At 49.2% G+C, this 19,881-nt stretch overlaps 1 protein-coding gene across 1 annotated transcript in view; it reads right to left on the bottom strand.

Annotated features, from left to right (window-relative positions):
• The window catches only part of LOC149325472 (uncharacterized), a 29,161-nt gene extending 9,818 nt beyond the window's left edge, over window positions 1-19,343 (bottom strand). Inside the window, exons 1-2 of the mRNA XM_089563918.1 lie at window positions 19,221-19,343; window positions 11,932-12,071 (exon numbers count right to left, since the gene is read on the bottom strand). Of these exons, the coding sequence (XP_089420044.1) occupies window positions 11,932-12,071; window positions 19,221-19,340 (260 nt within the window). The 5' untranslated portion in view covers window positions 19,341-19,343. The remainder of the gene's footprint in view (window positions 1-11,931; window positions 12,072-19,220) is intronic.
• Between the last annotated feature and the right edge of the window lie 538 nt (window positions 19,344-19,881).

Raw genomic sequence — 19,881 nt, forward strand, 5'->3', positions numbered from 1 at the left:
TGCGCGTGCGCGTGCGCGCGCGCTTGCGTGCGGTGTGTATGCGGTGCGTGCGTGCGCTTGCGTGCGCTTGCGTGCGGTGTGTGTGCGGTGCGTGCGTGCGTGCATGTGTGTGTGTGCGCGTGCGCGTGCGCGCGCGCTTGCATGCGGTGTGTGTGCGGTGCGTGCGTGCGTGCATGTGTGTGTGTGTGCGCGTGCGCGTGCGCGCGCGCTTGCGTGCGGTGTGTGTGCGGTGCGTGCGTGCGTGCATGTGTGTGTGTGTGCGCGTGCGCGCGCGCTTGCGTGCGGTGTGTGTGCGGTGTGCGTGCGCTTCCGTGCGCTTGCGTGCGGTGTGTGTGCGGTGCGTGCGTGCGCTTGCGTGCTCTTGCGTGCGGTGTGTGTGCGGTGCGTGCGTGCGTGCATGTGTGTGTGTGTGCGCGTGCGCGTGCGCGTGCGGTGTGTGTGCGGTGCGTGCGTGCGTGCATGTGTGTGTGTGTGCGCGTGCGCGTGCGCGCGCGCTTGCGTGCGGTGTGTGTGCGGTGTGCGTGGGCTTGCGTGCGCTTGCGTGCGGTGTGTGTGCGGTGCGTGCGTGCGTGCATGTGTGTGTGTGTGCGCGTGCGCGTGCGCGCGCGCTTGCGTGCGGTGTGTGTCCGGTGTGCGTGCGCTTGCGTGCGCTTGCGTGCGGTGTGTGTGCGGTGCGTGCGTGCGTGCATGTGTGTGTGTGTGCGCGTGCGCGTGCGCGCGCTTGCGTGCGGTGTGTGTGCGATGCGTGCGTGCGTGCATGTGTGTGTGTGTGCGCGTGCGCGTGCGCGCGCGCTTGCGTGCGGTGTGTGTGCGGTGTGCGTGCGCTTGCGTGCGCTTGCTTGCGGTGTGTGTGCGGTGCGTGCGTGCGTGCATGTGTGTGTGTGCGTGCGTGCGCGTGCGCGCGCGCTTGCGTGCGGTGTGTGTGCGGTGCGTGCGTGCGTGCATGTGCGTGTGTGCGCGTGCACGCGCGCTTGCGTGCGGTGTGTGTGCGGTGTGCGTGCGCTTGCGTGCGCTTGCGTGCGCTTGCGTGCGGTGCGTGCGTGCGTGCGTGCGTGTGTGTGTTTGGTTTGGTTTATGCGGTTTAACGTCCCAAAGCGACTAAGGCTATGAGAGACACCGTAGTGGAGGGCTCCGGAAATTTCGACCACCTGGGGTTCTTTAACGTGCACTGACATCGCACAGTACACGGGTCTCTAGAATTTCTCCTCCAAAGAAATTCTAGCCGCCGCGCTCCGGATCGAACCCGCGTCATTTGGGTCAGCAGCCGAGCACCATAGCCGCTGAGCCACCGCGGCGGCACAGTGTGTGTGCGCGCGCGCGCGCGCGCGTGCGTGCGTGCGTGCGTGTGCGTGTGCGTGTGCGTGTGCGTGTGCGTGTGCGTGTGCGTGTGTGTGTGTGTGTGTGTGTGTGTGTGTGTGTGTGTGTGTGTGTGTGTTTGTCCGTCCGTCCATCCGTCCGTCCGTCCGTCCAAGCTCACTTTAACTATGGGGTAAAGATATGCCAAGACACTCCAGGTCGATGCGACCAAATGTGAGTTGCTGGCTCTAGTATGGAGCAAAACACACTAATTTTGTATTCTGCTCAATTACATAATTAGTCGAGGTTAACTAACTTCGCCAGCCACGGAGTTAGGCAAAACCTTCCAATCAGGAAGATGTAGAACGCTCTGGCAAAGGTCTTTTTGAACAGTTTTAACTTTCGATCTTATTAGTTTTTCTCCCGATCAATGCAGAAGCATGCTGAACACAAAAATACCACGTGGCATGCCAACTTGTTCTTCTCGGTCGCAGTGCTCTTCAACGCTCCGCCTGCAAACGAGCAGACCATTGAGTCGGGTGTCATCTTGACCAGCCGACCTATGTCGATTGCAGGCCAAAGGCCTCTCCCATACCTTTCCTTTTAACCCTGCCCTATGGCAGCTGCGGCCAACTTATCCCCGCAAAATTTCTTAATCTCATCCGGGTTTCTATCAAGTGAAATCAATAAATAAAAATAAATAAAAAACACCCCCCCAGCAGGGAGTCGACCCCCGGAAGCGCGAACAGATCAGCTTCACAGGCTGCTGGGCGAGACTACTACACTGTCACCACTTTTATTTTTAACATGGCAGTTATTACGGTGAAGCATTGGTTTGGTTTATGGGGTTTAACGACCCAAAGCGACGCCCGGCTATGAGAGACGTCTCAATGTAGGGCTCCGGAAATTTCGACCACCTGCAGTTCTTTTGCGTGCACTGACATCGCACAGCACACGGGGCTCTAAATTTTTGTCTCCGTCGAAATTCGAATGCCGGGATGGGATATAGCCCGCGTCTTTCGGGTCAGCAGCAGAGCACCATGACCACTGAGCCACCACGGCGGCGTGAATGTTTTAAGTACATGAACTATGTATAAACCGTGAAGAACACAATCGCTAATCAGCAGTCTGCATAATACGATATACCTAAACCAAGTATCAGAAAATGCGGAAAACGGCACGTCACTGCTACATCATAATAGACACTTTTAGTTGGACGTACGCAGTGAGCTTGTGTACACCGCGGGTAACGAATGCGCGTGCGCAGAACGTAACGTATCTCGCCGCGCGTTGCGGACGCCCGCCCGCTATAAAGCATAGCGTAGCGTACGCAACGTGGGACGCTACGTGCTGCGTAGAGAACATGGCGGCGACCTTATCGCCCGCTTCTGACCGATTTCACTTCGCCGCTGCTTTCTTCAACGCGATGGCTCGCTCTAAACTGTGCCGTTAGCTTTTATTATGTTTACTCTCACCCACACGCCAAAATATTAGGGACAAATGCCCCTTGTTTTTTAGATAATGAGGCGATTTCTGACCTTTTAAGCTTAACTAACGTTGTGTACGTTCATCGTCATAGCAACCGCACCTGTCGAATAATTTTTTTTAGTCATGTGCCTACTTTTGCACTTCATTAAACATTATACATTTTTCTTCCATTAAAAACAGTAACATACTATTCATATTGTCAGAAACCGAAAAATGTTCAGCCGAGTGATACACCGCTTTCAGTGTTTGTCACTAGATGGCGACTCAACACAACGTGCTACGCGACTGCTCTGCGGTGGTACGGCCAACTATAAGCGTGACAGGGGTGTCCTTTACAGCGTACGGAACGTAGTGAGCGTTGCGTACGCAATGTCGCTACGTACGCAGCAACTAAAAGTGTCTAATACAACGCACCTAAGCAACGATGCACTACGAAAGGGCAATGAAGACCACAGCGCTAGGAGTACTACGCTATCGCCCCTGCTGAACCACCTAGGGATAAATCGCAGCATACTGCTGCGCTGTGGATTGCACATCCTATTCTTCGACCACTAATACTGCTACGAAACTAAGTTTCGGGCTTTGTGCAATGAGGCAGAAGTCACAGAGAGATGTGCGCTGCATGCGTTAACGGGGACAACGTTTTGGCAGAAACAAGGCACTAGAGCAGTATGCATTGGCGTTGACAGCATCGGTGCAGGAATGCGGAACTGGATCATAGGCCGCCGGAGTGCTTTAGGCGAATTAGCATTGACAATAAAAAAGCTTAATGTTGTGTTCGTCGACCAAGCGACGCCAGGCCGCTCCAACAACCCTTGCCTCCTCCGCGCATACCCGCCGTCCGCTTCCCAGAAACAAGCGCGGGCCGGCCGCTCCAACAAAAGCTAGCACCCACAAAAGCTAGCAGGCGTCTTCCCCGACGGCATCTGGTCCCCACGGCCCCGTCGACTGACGCATTCCCCATTCCCTCAAACCGTGACCGTCTGCATTCCACAGCAGCGAAAGTGCATTCTTGCACACTCTCTCTCTCCCTCTAAAGAAATAAACCCCCAGTCTACACCCAGCAGCTGTGTTGAGAGGTTCATCCCATGCGGGGCTCCCGCTCCCCGCACCAACGCCGCCATTAACACTGGCGACGAGAAGTGGGATGTAGAGCGTACGCAGTTCGAGGTGTCGCCGATGGCTACTGGAGGACTGCACGGTGTCATCGAGCCTTTTCGTGGATTCAGCGCCTCACATTCTACCTCGTGGCAAACGATGTCTCCGACGATGCAAAGAAGCACGCGCTCCTCCTGACGCTATGCGGACCTACACCTTCGAGACTGCTCGCGTGCTGGTCACACCGAAGACTCCCGGAGAAGTCATCTATGGATACCTATAGTCACACTTCTCCTGAAGCACTTCGATCCTAGACCACCCGGAGAAGTCAGCTATGGATACCTATAGTCACACTTCTCCTGAAGCACTTCGATCCTAGACCACCCGGAGAAGTCAGCTATGGAGACCAAGTCACACTTCTCCAGAAGCACGTCGATGGCAGACCATCCGAGCTGTGCAGCCGGTACGCTTGACCATCCGAGCTGTACAGCCGTAACGTTTCCAGCGACGTGACCAACTGCCGTAAGTCGATCAGCAGCTACGTCGCAGCCTCAAAAGTTTGACAGCCGACTGCAACCCTGGAGTGCTGACGACAACGCCTGCAACATCGACGACGCCGGCAGAAAGCAAGTCGATCAGCAGCTACGTCGCAGCCTCAAAAGTTTGACAGCAGACTGCAACCCTGGAGTGCTGACGACAACGCCTGCAACATCGACGACGCCGGCAGAAAGCAAGTCGATCAGCAGCTACGTCGCAGCCTCAAAAGTTTGACAGCCGACTGCAACCCTGCAGTGCTGACGACAACGCCTGCAACATCGACGACGCCGACAGAAAGCAGTCGATCAGCAGCTACGTCGCAGCCCTCAAAAGTTTGACAGCCGACTGCAACCCGGGAGTGCTGACGACAACGCCTGCAACATCGACGACGCCGACAGAAAGCCACTCGATCAGCAGCTACGTCGCAGCCTCAGAAGTTTGACAACTGACTACAACTCTGGAGTGCTGACGACAACGTCTGCAACATCGACGCCACCAGAAGCGTGCTTTGGACCTCGCCCTGCCATCAAAAAGTGCGTCAAGGCAGCAGCGAGGACTCAAGGGAGTGACGAGCTCCGCAGAAGTCCACGAGACTTCTCAACACAGAAACGGAACGGTTCGTAGGCACCTTGGTCACATTAAACCAGGTGCAGCAGCCTACCCGACGGAAGATCCGCCGCCACACGATCGGACGAACGGACCAGCAGCAAGTGAACAATACACTGTGCCAGCTACGTACGTGATCACGCTGCCAGCGGAAACTTCGCCTGCGCATGACCTACCATCAGCGCCCCCCTCCGAACATGGAGAACCGGCGGCCAGTCTGGACGACAGTGCGACAGAACCTTGCGGAGACCAGCCCAACGGTTCCACGCAACAGCAAGTGCTAAGACCCCAGCGTGAAAGGCGCCCGCCCGACCGATACGGTGACCACAACTAAGGAGGAAGGGATGTTGTGTTCGTCGACCAAGCGACGCCAGGCCGCTCCAACAACCCTTGCCTCCTCCGCGCATACCCGCCGTCCGCTTCCCAGAAACAAGCGCGGGCCGGCCGCTCCAACAAAAGCTAGCACCCACAAAAGCTAGCAGGCGTCTTCCCCGACGGCATCTGGTCCCCACGGCCCCGTCGACTGACGCATTCCCCATTCCCTCAAACCGTGACCGTCTGCATTCCACAGCAGCGAAAGTGCATTCTTGCACACTCTCTCTCTCTCTCTCCCTCTAAAGAAATAAACCCCCAGTCTACACCCAGCAACCGCCTTGAGAGGTTCCTCGCACGCGGGGCTCCCACGCCTGCAACATCAACGCTGCCATTAACACTTAAGACGCGCACAACTGACTCCTTTGGTCAGCGAAAACCTCAATCGAGCTTTCAGGTATGTGGCGATGTTTTGCATATTTCGAAAAAACTGCTTTCCCAAAATACTTCGTGTTTAGCATCCCTGAACCAGCAGTAAATTTTTATGCTTCCCACAGATAACCTGTTCAATAGATCTTAAAATTCCTGTGCTGAAAATATCAGAGAGTTGTTCCTGCGGTTGAAAGGAAATGCTTCCTCTTTATGACGGAAGTACTTTTATCCGAAAAAAGCTATAGCCCTTGGGAAGGACAATTGTCTTTGAACTTTGATGAAGCGAAGGACCACTGCGCCACAAAGGACTCTCCTATATCTCTGATGATGATGAGTATGCACCTAAGATTAAGCAAGGAGCGCTGCGATATGTTGAAGAGGTGAATCAGAATCAGCCCCAGCAGCCCCAGCAACCTGAATACGCCCACTGCAGGGCAAATTTCTCTCCCATATCTCTCCAATAAACCCTGTCTGTCATGTCTGGCATCCAAGAACTGGGCGGCGTAGACATAGCATCGAAGGAACGTTTATTCCTGCTACTTGGCAGGAAGCCAACAGATTACATACTGAGCGCGGTGGGCCCCTGCGAGCGGTCTTTTAAAGCCAGCACGGGCTACCCGATAAGAGATAGCCGGGCAGTGAGCATGCGCAGACAGTACGCGATAACACGCGTGCTTGGTTTCGCGCGCACACAACATCTCCTTCCTCCTAATGAGCGCAATGTCCTTTTGCTACATTATACAATGCTATGGCTGATATCTATCAGGAGGTCGCCGGTCCCTCTGTGGATAGCGTCGCTCCCCTGGAGGGTCGTTCGTTGCCGCAGGGGCCGCAGCTGGAAGTGGCTCGTTGGCGCTCTCAGGATCCCCGAAATCTGGAATAAAATCTTCCATGATGCTCTGCTTTGAGCTGTCGATGCTGAGCAGTAGCTGGTCTTGATGACGACGCCAAATGAGCACCCCACGATTCGTCTTAACTCGAACCTTGAATGAAACGGGGCCAGACTGCTGAATGATAGTGCCAGGGACCCATTTCTCAGGACCTCTAATTACTCACGAGGACCTCATCGTTGATGTTGAAAAGTCGCTCACGTGCCTTGCGTCGCACCATATCGGAGAGCTGTTGCTGAGCCACTCTTCCCCCGACAGAAGGCTTGACTGCGTCGAGTCTCGTGCGCAGTCGTCTACCTATGAAAAGGTTTGCTGGAGTTTCTCTTGTAGTCGCATGCGGCGTGTTGCGGTACGTCATCAGGAACGTCTGTAAGGTTGTCTGCAAGGAGTCTTGGGGTAGACCTTTCCGCAGCGCAGATTTCATTGTCTGTACTAATCTCTCCGCAAGGCCTTTCGTGCTTGGATGGTACGCTGCACTCACGATATGACGACCACCAAAGCCTTTGACGAAGCTGTTGAATTCTTCGGAAATGAACTGTGGTCCGTTGTCGGTCACGATGGTCTCGGGTACGCCAAAACGCGAGAACAGGTCCTGGAGACACTGAATTGTGTGGTACGCCGTAGTCTTCTGCATGACATAAACTTCCGGCCATTTTGAGTGTACTTCCACAGCAACAAGGAACATTTTGTCTTTCATAGGTCCAGCAAAGCCCAAGTGAACTCTTTGCCACGGCGAAGTCGGCCATGACCATGGATGAAGCGGAGCCGGTGCTGGTTCGTTCCGTTGCTGTTGACACTCTTCACATTTCTTCACGTGTTGCTCTAGGTCCGCGTCGATACCAGGCCACCAGACGTAGCTCCTCGCGAGTTCTTTGCATCTTACAATACCGGGATGACCCTGATGAAGTTCCTCAAGCAAGAAGGCTCGGTGTTTTGGAGGCACGACTACTCTCATGCCGTACATTAAACACCCTTGATGAACTGTGAGCTCCAAACGCTTGTCGAAGAAAAGTTTCGACTCCTTCTCAGCGACATGCGACGGCCAGCCCGCACTTGTGAAGTTCAGTACCTTGCTTAGTAAAGGATCACGCCTCGTTTCACGAGCGATGTCTTTGCCTGTGACAAGCAGCGTTTCCAAACGAAGCTAATAAAAAGTTTCGCTTTCTTCTGCCGATTGCTTTTCGCTGCTGTCGAGCGGCAAGCGCGATAAACAGTTTGCTTCCGCATTATCGGTAGATTTCTTGAATTCAAGAGCATAGTTGTAGGCTGACAGCGTCAGCGCCCAACGCTGGATGCGGGCAGCTGCCATCGCGGGAATGCCTGTTTTCGTGCCGAAAATTGTTTGCAGTGGTTTATGGTCAGTCACAAGCGTGAAGAACCTTCCGTAGACGTAGAAGTGAAACTTCTTTACGCCGAATACGAGGGCAAGGGCTTCTTTCTCGATCTGACTGTAGTTCTTTTCGGCACTTGACAATGTGCGGGATGCGTAGGCAACCGGTCGAACTGATCCATTTATCATTTTCTGCGAAAGAACTGCGCCTATGCCGTACTGAGATGCGTCGCAGGCAAGTTGAAGCGGTCGCTTCGGATCATAATGGGCAAGAACTGGAGGGGAAGCCATAGCTGCTTTTATCTCCGTGAAAGCAAGCTGGCATGACAAATCCCACGTCCACTCTGTTGTTTGCTTTAGCAGCCTGTACAACGGCTGTGCCAAAGTCGACAGACGCTGAACAAACTTGCCGTAATAATTGACCATCCCAAGAAATGACTGCAGTTGCTACTTGTCTCTTGGAGCAGGCGCATTTAGCAGTGCCAATACCTTTTCAGGCGATGCGCAAACACCCTCGGCGTTGATGACGTGGCCCAGATAACGGAGCTCTCGTTGAAAGAACGAGCACTTATCGCGCCGGATGCGCACACCGCGTTCCTGCAATCTTGACAAGACGGCTTCCAAGTTATGGAAATGCTCTTGCTTGGTCTTGCCTGTGACCAGGATGTCGTCAAGGTAGCAACTGACTCCTTGCAACCCTTTCAGCATGTTGTCCATAATTCTTTGAAATATGCTTGGGGCGGACGAAATGCCGAAAGCCAGACGGTTCATAGTATACAAGCCCTTATGCGTGTTTATCGTCAGTAGTTTCCGGGAGCTTTCCGCCATAACTACCTGCTGGTAGGCCCTACTCAGGTCGATCTTCGAAAATTCCTCTCCTCCTGCAAGCGCTGCTAGAAGGTCATCTATCCGAGGTAGCGGGTAGCGGTCTACTTCCAGACAGGGATTGACGGTGGTTTTATAATCGCCACACAGTCGGAGGCTTCCATCCCTTTTCACTACCGGTACCGAGGGCGTTGCGTATTCGCTTGTAGCAACAGGCGTTATGATGCCAAGCTTCTCCATTTTCATAAGTTCCGCTTCTACTGCACCTTGCAGAGCAAAGGGAACGCTTCTTGCCTTTACAAACTTCGGCTCTGACCCTTCGCGAAGGACAAGCTCGGCCTACTCTTCCGCGATGGTACCTAGCTCATCCTTGAAAAGTTCGGAATGGCTTTCTAGCATGGCTTCCAGCTTTTCTTGCCAGTGTTTTGACATTTCTCGAGAGAGACCAAGGTGATTAAAAAAAAACTAGGTTCTTCCAATCCAAACGAATATCTTGCAACCATTCTCTGCCGAGGAGTGCCGCTCCTGTAGTGTCCACGGCGTACAGGGGAAGCTCCACGCTCTGGTCGTTGTGGCGCACGACGACTTTCGCCAGACCCTTCGGTTTTACCATAGCCCCAGTATACGTGCGCAGCTTTAACGATGCTGGCTGAAGTCGCTTACGTGGAAACAGCCTCTGGAATTCGCGCCATGATATGACGGATACGGCTGCGCCGGTGTCAAGCTCCATCGTCAGTAGGACACCGTCAACGTTCACGGGTACAGTAAATGGGTCTGCGTTGACTGATTTAAGTGGGACAGACGACTCGTTTCGGACGGACGTGAGTATCTTCACACGTTTCCGGGGCTTTGCCTCCCTAGCTTTCTTTCCTTTCCTGCAGGCGCGTTGAATATGCCCTTTTCGGTTAGAATTATAACATGTATCGCCGATATGAGGGCATGCTTCGCTAGAATGATGGGCTAACCCGCAACGGAGGCAGCTTGGCGACATTACAGACTGCTTTTCGCCTCGAACCTTATTCACTTCGTACGCCGGGGATGCGCTGTTATGCGTGAACACCGCGCTTTTAGTTGGTTTCCATGGCAAGAGCTCTATCTAAGGCCTTCTGGAAGGTTAGCTTCTTGTCTTCTGTGAATAATACACGCTGAATGTCCTCGCGGAGCAGGCCGCAAACGAAACAGTCCCGGAGCGCTTCATCCAAGAAACTTCCAAATTCTCAACTCTGCACCAGCCTTCGAAGTTCCGCGACAAATTCTGTAATGGACTCACCGCTTCGCTGTGACCGCTTATAAAATTTCGCACGCTCTGCGATGACTGACGACTGCGGCGCCAGGTGATAGCTCAGGAGTTTCAGAAGACTGTCAAACTCTCGTGACGACGGTGCGTCCGGTGCCGTCAGCGACTTGAGCAGCGCATAGGTCTTCGCACCGATGAGACTTAGGAAAGCAGGAACCTTCTTTGTTGCTGGAACATCGTTGACCAAAAGATAGGCTTTCAACCTTTCCTCGTACGAGCGCCAGTCACTCGTGGTCTCGTCGAAAGGTTCAATGTGGCCGATGTGACTCATGACTCACTTGGAAGTTTCGGCTGGCGTGATGCCAGTTTCAGGAATTTCACCGCAGGGAAATCTTCGTGGCGGGAAGCTTTTTTTACACAGAGGCCAGGTTCTTCACACTGCGAATTCCGTACGGCGGTCATCCCATCCTCGTCGCCAATATGTCATGTCTGGCATCCAAGAACTGGGGGGCGTAGACGTAGCATCGAAGGAACGTTTATTCCTGCTACTTGGCAGGAAGCCAACAGGTTACATACTGAGCGCGGTGGGCCTCTGCGAGCGGTCTTTTAAAGCCAGCACGGGCTACCCGATAAGAGATAGCCGGGCAGTGAGCATGCGCACACAGTACGCGATAACACTCGTGCTTGGTTTCGCGCGCACACAACACTGTCCTGTGCGAGATGCGGCCAACCTAACCCCGCAAACTTCCTAATCTCATCGGCCTATTTAACTTCTGCCGAACCCGGCTATGCTTTGCTGATCTTGCAACCACTCTGTTGCGCTCAAGGACAGTGGATTATTTTGCCTTCACATTACATGCTCTGCCCAAGCCCATTTCTTCCTGTTGATTTTGAGTAGAAAGTGACTATCCCAAGGTTTATTTCCTTAGCCTTTCTACCTTGTTCCTGTCTTTTAACATTACACCTACAATTTTCCTTTCCATTGTTCGCTGCGTTGTCCTTAAGTTGAACTCTTTTGGTTATCGTGTATGTTTCTTTCCTGTCCGTGAGTACCAGTAAAATATAGATGTGATATAGTTTTATCTATAGGCATAATCGTAAACTGCCGTTCATGATCTGAGGAAACCCGCAAAATGCACTCCGCCGAATTCTTATTTTTATTTGCCTCTCATGACCTGGGTCAGCTGTCACAGCCAGCCCTGAGTAGACGTATTCTGCTACCACTTCCAACACCTAAATACCAACTTTAAACTCTGACCCCTCCCGAGACTGTTGAACGTAACTTTAGTTTTCTGTGTAAAACTTTTTGGATCCGCCTTTATAGCCTGCTTGTCTGGCTCATTGATCATGCTTTGCAATTCATCTCCTGAGTCACTTAGCAAGGCAATGTCATCAGCGTATTGCAGATTACTAAGGTATTCTCGATGAACCCTTATGCCGAGACACTCCCTAATGTTCCCAATCTAAGCCTCCAAATACCTCCTCTAAACAGGCGGTGAACAACATTGGCGATACCGTGTCTCGCTGCCTGACACCCTTTCTTATAGGAACGTTATTCCTGATGTCTCTAGCCATCAAATATTGTTATCCTTACCATTGTCATCTTCATTTGCCTAATTTTTACTTGCATTCACGGGGTGTGAAATTATATCAGAGTCATAATGACGGGACTGATTGCCACCACATTTAAGGAAAAAGCCTGGCGGCTATATTTTGGTCTTCGCCATGTCGGTGTAACCGGACTCGGAAGACTACCTCACTGTCGTTAGGGATGAGATGAAGTCACGTTCGAGCTGTTTACTTCACCTTTGATACGATACCTTTTTTATGAATGCCCAAGTTATACCGAATATAATTTGTATTTTCCCCTGCGAGCTTACCCAGATGCCGAGAAGATAAAATTGTACGTCGCTGCTTGTGAATCAGGGTCGATGTCCGTTTGGGTGGCTGCAAGGCACTCGAATATGGTGTCATTGTCTGCGTCCGAAATGGCTACAACGTCCTTGAACTGCTCCATTACCTGCGTTGGGAATAAAAAAAGGTTATGCACTAAACTGTGCCCTCTGATCTGTAGAGAGAGAACTGCATATTACTTTGATTTTTTCGGTTCACTGGAACCACTTACTTACGGTTTGCGGAAGGGTGAATCTACGAATGCTCTTGCCTGCCATATGATGCGTATTTATTTGGGAATATTGTACTTTCCTGCTTCGGTAATTTTTTTAAGGATTGCATTACATTATTCAAAGGTTCATTCAATTCTTTTTACTCTTCTCTTATTCGCAATTTCCTATAAAGCATTTGTCAGTAGCTTTTGTTTTATTAGCATCTACATCATCTTGTAAATAAAACAAAAAGAAAACTATTGAATACTTACTTAGCAAACACTGGCTTGGGTAGTAAGGACAGCGGTGGTGAAGCATTTCGTTTGTTGTTACAACCGCACAAAATTGCTTAAACACTCAAGATATGTAAGTAAATGGGCGCTTCTGCTTTCTGTAAGTTTTTATTCAGCGTAACAATGTTAGAGATGCTGGAAAATCGCTTCTAGCAGTACGCAGAAGCCAATAGGTGCCTTGAGAACAGGCTACTGGGCTCAGGAGCATTTCCTTGCTGTGGCTGCGAGCAAGTGATGTTTTCAAACGCGTCTAATTCATGAAATTTGAAATCACTCAAGAAGGCCACAAAAAATCAACGAGTCTAAACGATGGCTCGCAACTAAAGGCGCTAACCTGAATTGTTCTGCGTTGCAAGCCAGACAAACGAGAATATTGTTTTCTAACCGAAGGACGTCTCACAGACTAGTCGTACAGTGAACCAAGTTCCGGCATACACATACACTCTAAGAAAAAAAACCGGCCCAGGGGGGAGTAAAGACAACTTTAGTCCTAAAAAGGGCCCTTTAGTCCCTAAATTTGCACACGACACTCTTCTTGCCAAAAATGCGCACCGTGCGCAAACTCAACGGACTAACTGCCGAGAAAGATACTAACGGGGACGAATCACAGCATAGCAGCACGCGAAAATCGCGCTAGAAGACCCTGACTGCAATAGTACTCGATATTTGAAGCGCAGCGCGTGGTCTAAGGCCAGTGAGAGCACTGCCGCTGCCTGTGACGAAGCGGATACCCTTTTGCGTGAGAAAAAGGCTTCGTGCCACCGAAACAGCTGGCAGCTGTACAAGTGCATAAACAATTACTACGAGCTTCAATACGTGTCAAACGTGAGTTTTAAAGGTTAGGGTTGAGCAAGTACACGTAGTTTCATACCGTTGCTGTTGTTTACGAGCTTATGTGATGCTGTGTAAGTATCGGTGACACTTGTCGGATCGGTGAGTGGAAGCAGTCAATTCCCTGCCACCGCTGTCCGCCGGTAACAAAAAACGAAGTGAACCATCGCCTTCCACATTTGTTTTCAACAGGCTTTAATGTGGAGCTGCCAATTTCAAGGAATAAGACCACCTCATACGCAAAAAAAAAGAAACGAAAACAACTGTTGTGGTTGTGAAGTACCGGCCGTAATGTATACACAGTTCAGCACTTCTTTTTTTGGCCAAAACGCGATTTAGACCGTTGTGCGTGCGCATTAAAGCTTACCGCAGGTTGTTTCAAAAGCATATGACAAAAAAATCACCACACTGTGCTCTAAACAGCAGTATGTTTGATAACAATTTGAGCGGTACAGACAGACAGTGTATGTGTTTCGCATAAAAAGCTTTTATTTTCTGCCGTGGACCGTCCGCTGTGGTGGCCTAGTCTTATCCGCGCTCGTCTCATAATGCAAAGGTTGTCGGTTCGAATCCTGGTGTTTTCATGTATGTTTATATCTGTTTCCTGTATCGTTTTTATATGTGTGAAGTTCTGTCGGTCCGCTCTAAATTACGCTGGAAATCACGCGTCGTTTGCATTTTTTCATTAAATGTCTGCTCCCGGGGACTAACTGTTGCACTCTTTCCAAGGGGACCAACAGTTACACCCCTTGCAGTTAGTCCCGAAAAGGACGATTGCCAGTGGCAGGTCAGTTAGTCCTCAAAAAGACTAACCTCTCGCCCCCTGTTAGCCCTTTTTTCTAAGAGTGTAGCGGGTATCATCAATTTAATACTGAATATTTGAGTTCCGGCAAATTCTTGTACTGAAAGTGGCTACTAAGCATCGAGTCACGTCTGCGCTTCGGTGCAGGTATTTGCGTTCACTTTATTGATTATTTACTTGAAGGCCCTTTTCCGGTGTGTAGTAGCCTTAGGTTCAGCCATTTAGCCCTGCATTTGGATAAGGAATATGCGTTGTCAACCATCAGAGCAATCATAGCCGTGAGCATGAAGTCTAGGGTTCGACGAAATCCCGTCTGGAGAGGAAAATTCATACTAATTTGTCGAAGAAAACATACACTCGCCAAGGTTCAAAGAAAATAAAAAGAATTGACGTTTCGGCCGGCGCCCGTACGGGTGCCTTGATCACAAAGAAGCGAAGGACGGGAAGGTGAGCTATACATGGGCGGTTTATTGAAGGGTGCGCAGGTATATCTCTGGGAGATTGCCACGGGTCGGGTTAATCGTGTTTGGCGTGGATTGAATGCACAATGATTCTATGAGAAGGCGTTTTGGTAATGCTTTTTCCTTTACAATTACACGTGCTGCGCCCCCGTCGATGGTATGGCCAGTTTCTTGATGATGTTGCGCTAAAGCGTTCGAGTTAGATTTTCCTTTGGCGACGTCATTTTGGTGCTGTTTGAGCCTTGTCTTGAATTTTCCTGTTTCTCTGATATAGGAAGCGTCATAATCACGACAGGGGATCTCGTAGACCACACCGGGAAAGATATCGATATCAAGAGGGTCCTTGACTCGCAAGAGTCGTTGCCGAAGTTTGCAGGAAGGAACGTGGGCCACATGAATGTCATAATCTGAAAAGATGCGAGCAAGGTTCTCACTCACACCTCGACACTCCACAAATCAGCCGTGAACATGTGGTTCAGCGAAATGTGACATAAGAATGATAACCACTCAGCGAAATATGAGTGGTTATCGTGTTCGGCTGCTGACCCGAAAGACAGGGGTTCTATCATGGCCGCGGCCTTGTCATTTCAATGAAGGTGAAACGCTAGAAGCCAGTGTTAGGGTACCTTAAAAAGCTGTAAAAGGGCCTCTAATAAAGTTACGGTATGCCTGGATGTTAAAGGACGTCGCTCAACGAATATTGTCCAGCAAGAATTTTTTTAATATGCTTTGTAGAAGCTGGGTTATCTCCTGTTAGAATTTTAATTTCAGTGTTTTCGCGTCTTTCCGTCTCGTCTACTAAATTTTTGCACACTGTAAGGCCGGCCGCCTTCGCCGGCCTCACCACCGGGGACGGAGCTTCCTGAGTCACGTGAGTTACGCGGTTTACTAATCACGGTCATGGTAGCTCCCTGACGTCTGAAAGAATCTAACCAATAGCCATCTCTGAACTGCTATACGTAGGTGCGAGCGACGAAAGAAGGTGCGCGCATAAAACAGTCGCCAGAAAGGCTCGACAACTTTCGCGCGTGATTGCGGGTCCTCTGCTGATTCTAGAAGTCCATTATTTGGCTCAGGTGTTCATAACAGAATACAGTGAATGAGCCAGTTTATTGGCTCCCCTCATAAGGTGTGTCAGAGGTGATCAAAATTATTTGGTGCTGTATAATGTTAATGTACGGTTTCTAAGGCATTGTTTTAGTTCTGAAAAGAAGCATGAATCTTTTGCCTAATGTCTTATAAACCCCTCTGAATTGAAACTTTCCTGTTGTTACGCAGCATGAGTACTTTGTAACTGCTGATACTATAGTCATCGAAGCCCCGAAGAGGCATTGAGGAATGCAGTATTCAGAGTGTAGACTATTGCATCACAAGCCCTGATTTGTGTATGGAAAGGCTGTTTCTTCTGGAATAAGGCAATGCCTCAAGATGTTCAGTGTTTCGGGGTTCTGGGTTTTCTGGCATGAAATCCTCTGCGTTGATGTGCTCAATTAGAGGAGCACTGAATACAAATTTAGCTGGCCTTGAAATGTCAATCGGCGCACTCTTTTACAGAGCAAGTTTTCTCATTTGAAAAAAGAAAGAAGGGTGTCTGTTGGAAGAAAAGTAGCCAAAAGCTGGACTAAAGGTATGTTCAGCCCTGACTAGGGTTACAAAAAAAAACTATGGTGATCTGAAGCACAAAATTTTTAACTCCGGAGATCTCAGAATAGACGAAATAATTCTTCTGGCTTTATTTATTTATTTATTTATCAATACTGCAATCCCCTCTGGGGATTTTAGCAGGGTGGGTTACAATGAATACATAATGAAAACAATAACACAGACAAAGCATATAATACAAATTAGACCCATGGAGCGTATAAACAGTTAAAGACAACACGTTTCTAAACAATACCTAAAACAATTGCCGTTAGTGATGATTTTGAAATTTGATCATTGGTTAGGAGATTCCATTCAGTTACTGTTCAGGGAAAGAAAGAATACTTAAAACAGTTATTATGGGTGCTAAAGGCGGTTATTGTGCGACTGTGTCTCTGCCTTGTAGAATACCCAGATGAAAAACTAATTATTCCCGTGAGGTCGGTTTTATAATGATTGTTAATAAGTTGAAAGAGTAATTTTAGTCGTGATACACGGTTTCTTTTCGTTAATGGTGGCAGGTTTGCTTTCATTAGTAGTTCGGTTACTGATGTACGTCCAAAGCTATTATATATGAAGCGAACTGCTTTTCTTTGCACCATTTCCATCTTGGTCATCTTAGTCTTGGTGAAAGGATCCCAAATTACACATGCAGAGTCTAGTATCGGCAGAATTACACTTTTGTATGCGAGCAGACGGGCAGAAGGGGTGGAAAGTCTCAAAGCCCTCCTCAAGAAGAATAATTTGCGGTTAGCATTAGCTACTACATATTCAAGGTGCTTAGTCCAAGTGAGATCATTAGTGATCCAGAGTCCTAGATACTTGTAGTGTGTTACTTTGGAGAGAAATGAGTCGTTAGTTGCATATGGATATTTAAGCTTGTGCTTCTTGCGTGTAATGGTCATAAAAACAGTTTTTTGAAAATTAATTGACATTTGCCAAGCTTTGCACCAGGCAACAACTTGTCCTAAGGCATTGTTCAGCAGTTCCTGGTCAGCATTGGTGGACACAGAATCTTAATAGTCCCAACGTCGTTATTAACATTGGAAGCTTGCGCTCGGAAAAATATCGTTGCTCAGCATCGTATTTCTGAGCAATGAACTGTTTTTTTTTCGAATAGCCAATTAAACTACGCTGCGAAAATGCGAACTGTTGGATGATGATTCTTAATAGCTTATACAGAGTTGTGCTGACTCCCCCTTTGAAATGAAAGCAGTTCGAATCCACGGACAAAATGCGATAAGTGGAGCTTGCTTCTAGCTATAGGTTCTACTGGTACTAATCATCTCAGGCTAAAAACGCATCTAACTGTTATATCTTCCCTCTCCAGCCGCTATCGTGAGTAAAGCCGGGAATTTTGAAGTTGTTGTGTCGCTGTCGCTCCGATATATCGTGCAATGGTTGGCGCATATCATGATCAGAAACGTGAGAAAATGCTGCAACCTGCTGTGCTTGCTGTGCACATTATTATTTATATGTCCCGAAGACATAGCAGTATTAAAAGTAGTTGTGTACTAAAATTTACAGAGTGCAGTTTCCAGTTAGACTGTCATGTATCCTGGAAAAATGGGAAATGGGTCATGTCCTAGCGAGAACCAACCAAGGGTATTAAACAAGAAATTCGCTCACGATAGTAGCAAAATACAGAAGACTTTTGTTGTTATATTTTCCTTTAGAATTCTTTTAAAGCTCCAGGCGGCGGAACAAAAAATTAACACAACAGCATCTTTCGTAGTAGCCAGAAAACCTGTGAATTTGCCCTGCGGCAGCCTCAACATAGCAGGCTAGTTCAGGTTTTGTAGAAAGGGGGGATGATCGGTTGCAAGCCACCACAATTTTAATTCGTTTACTTTGTTTACCACGCTTCTTCTTTTCTTCCTCTGTGTTCTGTAAACACACCGATGTTCTGGACTTCATCATGCATGGGCACTTAATGTCTCGCGCAATGCACAAAACAGATGTTTGCACCTCCTTGGGCTTTATTTATATCCTTAAGATCTGCCACTGGCTGAGAATATTCCATTCCCCCTCCCATGATTTTATACCTGAGCTCACCATTCACTTGTGCCAGTATTTTTTAAATCAATAATGCATGTATGAGACAAGAACCGCGGAACGCTCAGCTTTGCGATATGAGAACTACGGGGAATGACAAAGGCGTGATGTTCTTAATCTGGTCTTAGGGGCGGCCAATGAAAAATCCAAAACCTTTTGGAGAATTGGTGGCAAGATGTTTGTTTTATGTAGCATGCTGCAAACAGGTAACTCGGGTTTTATGGTGACAACTCCTGTACTTAAACTGATCCCATTTTTGTAACAAGCAAACCCAAAGAACTGAAAGCGGCGCTCTAGTCAACTGCATTCAGTACTTTATTCAGTGAATTTATTTTTCAGCTTTACTTTGCAATATATTGGCGTTTCTCCGGCAGCAAAGGACGAATTCATCGGCGAATAAATTCGATTCAAAGACTTTCCCGCCAGGCGACCAGAACTAGGGACGTCGTTACAGAAGGGGCCGGGCTTCCATTTTTCTTAAGTGAACGGCGCCGTTGCTTAGCCTCCACGATCCTGATTTGAAAAATGCGCGTCCCCTCACGCATTTTACATGAGAAATCGGCCGCTGGCGGTGGCATCTTCACTCTTTTTTCGTACAATTTATTTTTTAAATGTTTCGTTTGCTCTGGTACGTGTCTTTTCGAGCTTAGCACGTGGGTACCCATCAATATAGATCACCTTCAGTTTGCCCTCAGTGTTCATTTAAATACATCCCAAATGTCTAGCTGGTCCAACTTGTGTTCTGATATGCAAAATATTACCTTCTTACTAAGCTCTTATGGCTACGTCGGGCTGGTGCATGAGAAAAACGGCTTATTTAGGAAGGCACATGGAAATGCAGCCACCACATGCCGACAATTACTTGCTGCTCGATCCAGCCTGCGGCTGTTTGACCTCCGCCCGCGATATGCACGTCTCTTCGCATTGTCGGCAGCACCAGAGCACGGCTGTGTGTCACACCCCCGGGGCGCAAAAACTTACCGAGAAGCTGTCCGTCGGATCCTGGTGCAGTTTCAGTGGGCCGCCTGGTGCCCCTAGCTTGCCGAGCACATAGGCGCCTCCCGAAATCAGCAGCAGAATCAATTTCACAATGGAGCGCATGGCGGTTATGCGACAAGTAAAAGTGCGCAGTACTCCTCGATGTGCTCACAATAGTTGCGAATGGCCCATTAGAGCTTCTAGACTAGAGTTGCGCGCAGTCTGACGAGGAGGCGAGGAAATTGTATTTGACGTTAAGTACGTTTTTTCCTTGCAACACTTTGATTTCTTTTGACAGAGTGGGACTCGCATTACCGGCGTGTGAGCATTCCACTATCATTGGTGGCAGTTATTGATTTATGAGCACTACGGGCACGCAATCTGTTCCCGACAATCAGATACAGGCTCTCTATAAACAACGAATGAAATTCAATTTAAGAGCCTGTGAACACAGCTTGCTTTGGAAGCATGAGAGCTTCCACGGATAAATATTACCGCGTGCAGCTCACATCTGTGATAGATTGGTCAAAAAACGCTTTGCTCCGTTCCCATAACACACGCAATTGAAGAAATTTGTTCAGTCGTCCACAGAACTGTGTAGAGCATTCGAGCAACACACCCGGCATTACACTGGCGTCATAAACAAATGGCCTAGGGCCCGAAA

This window comes from Amblyomma mixtum, chromosome 10 (genome assembly GCF_055824585.1).
Source record: "Amblyomma mixtum isolate Tamu chromosome 10, ASM5582458v1, whole genome shotgun sequence".
Classification (NCBI taxonomy): domain Eukaryota; kingdom Metazoa; phylum Arthropoda; class Arachnida; order Ixodida; family Ixodidae; genus Amblyomma; species Amblyomma mixtum.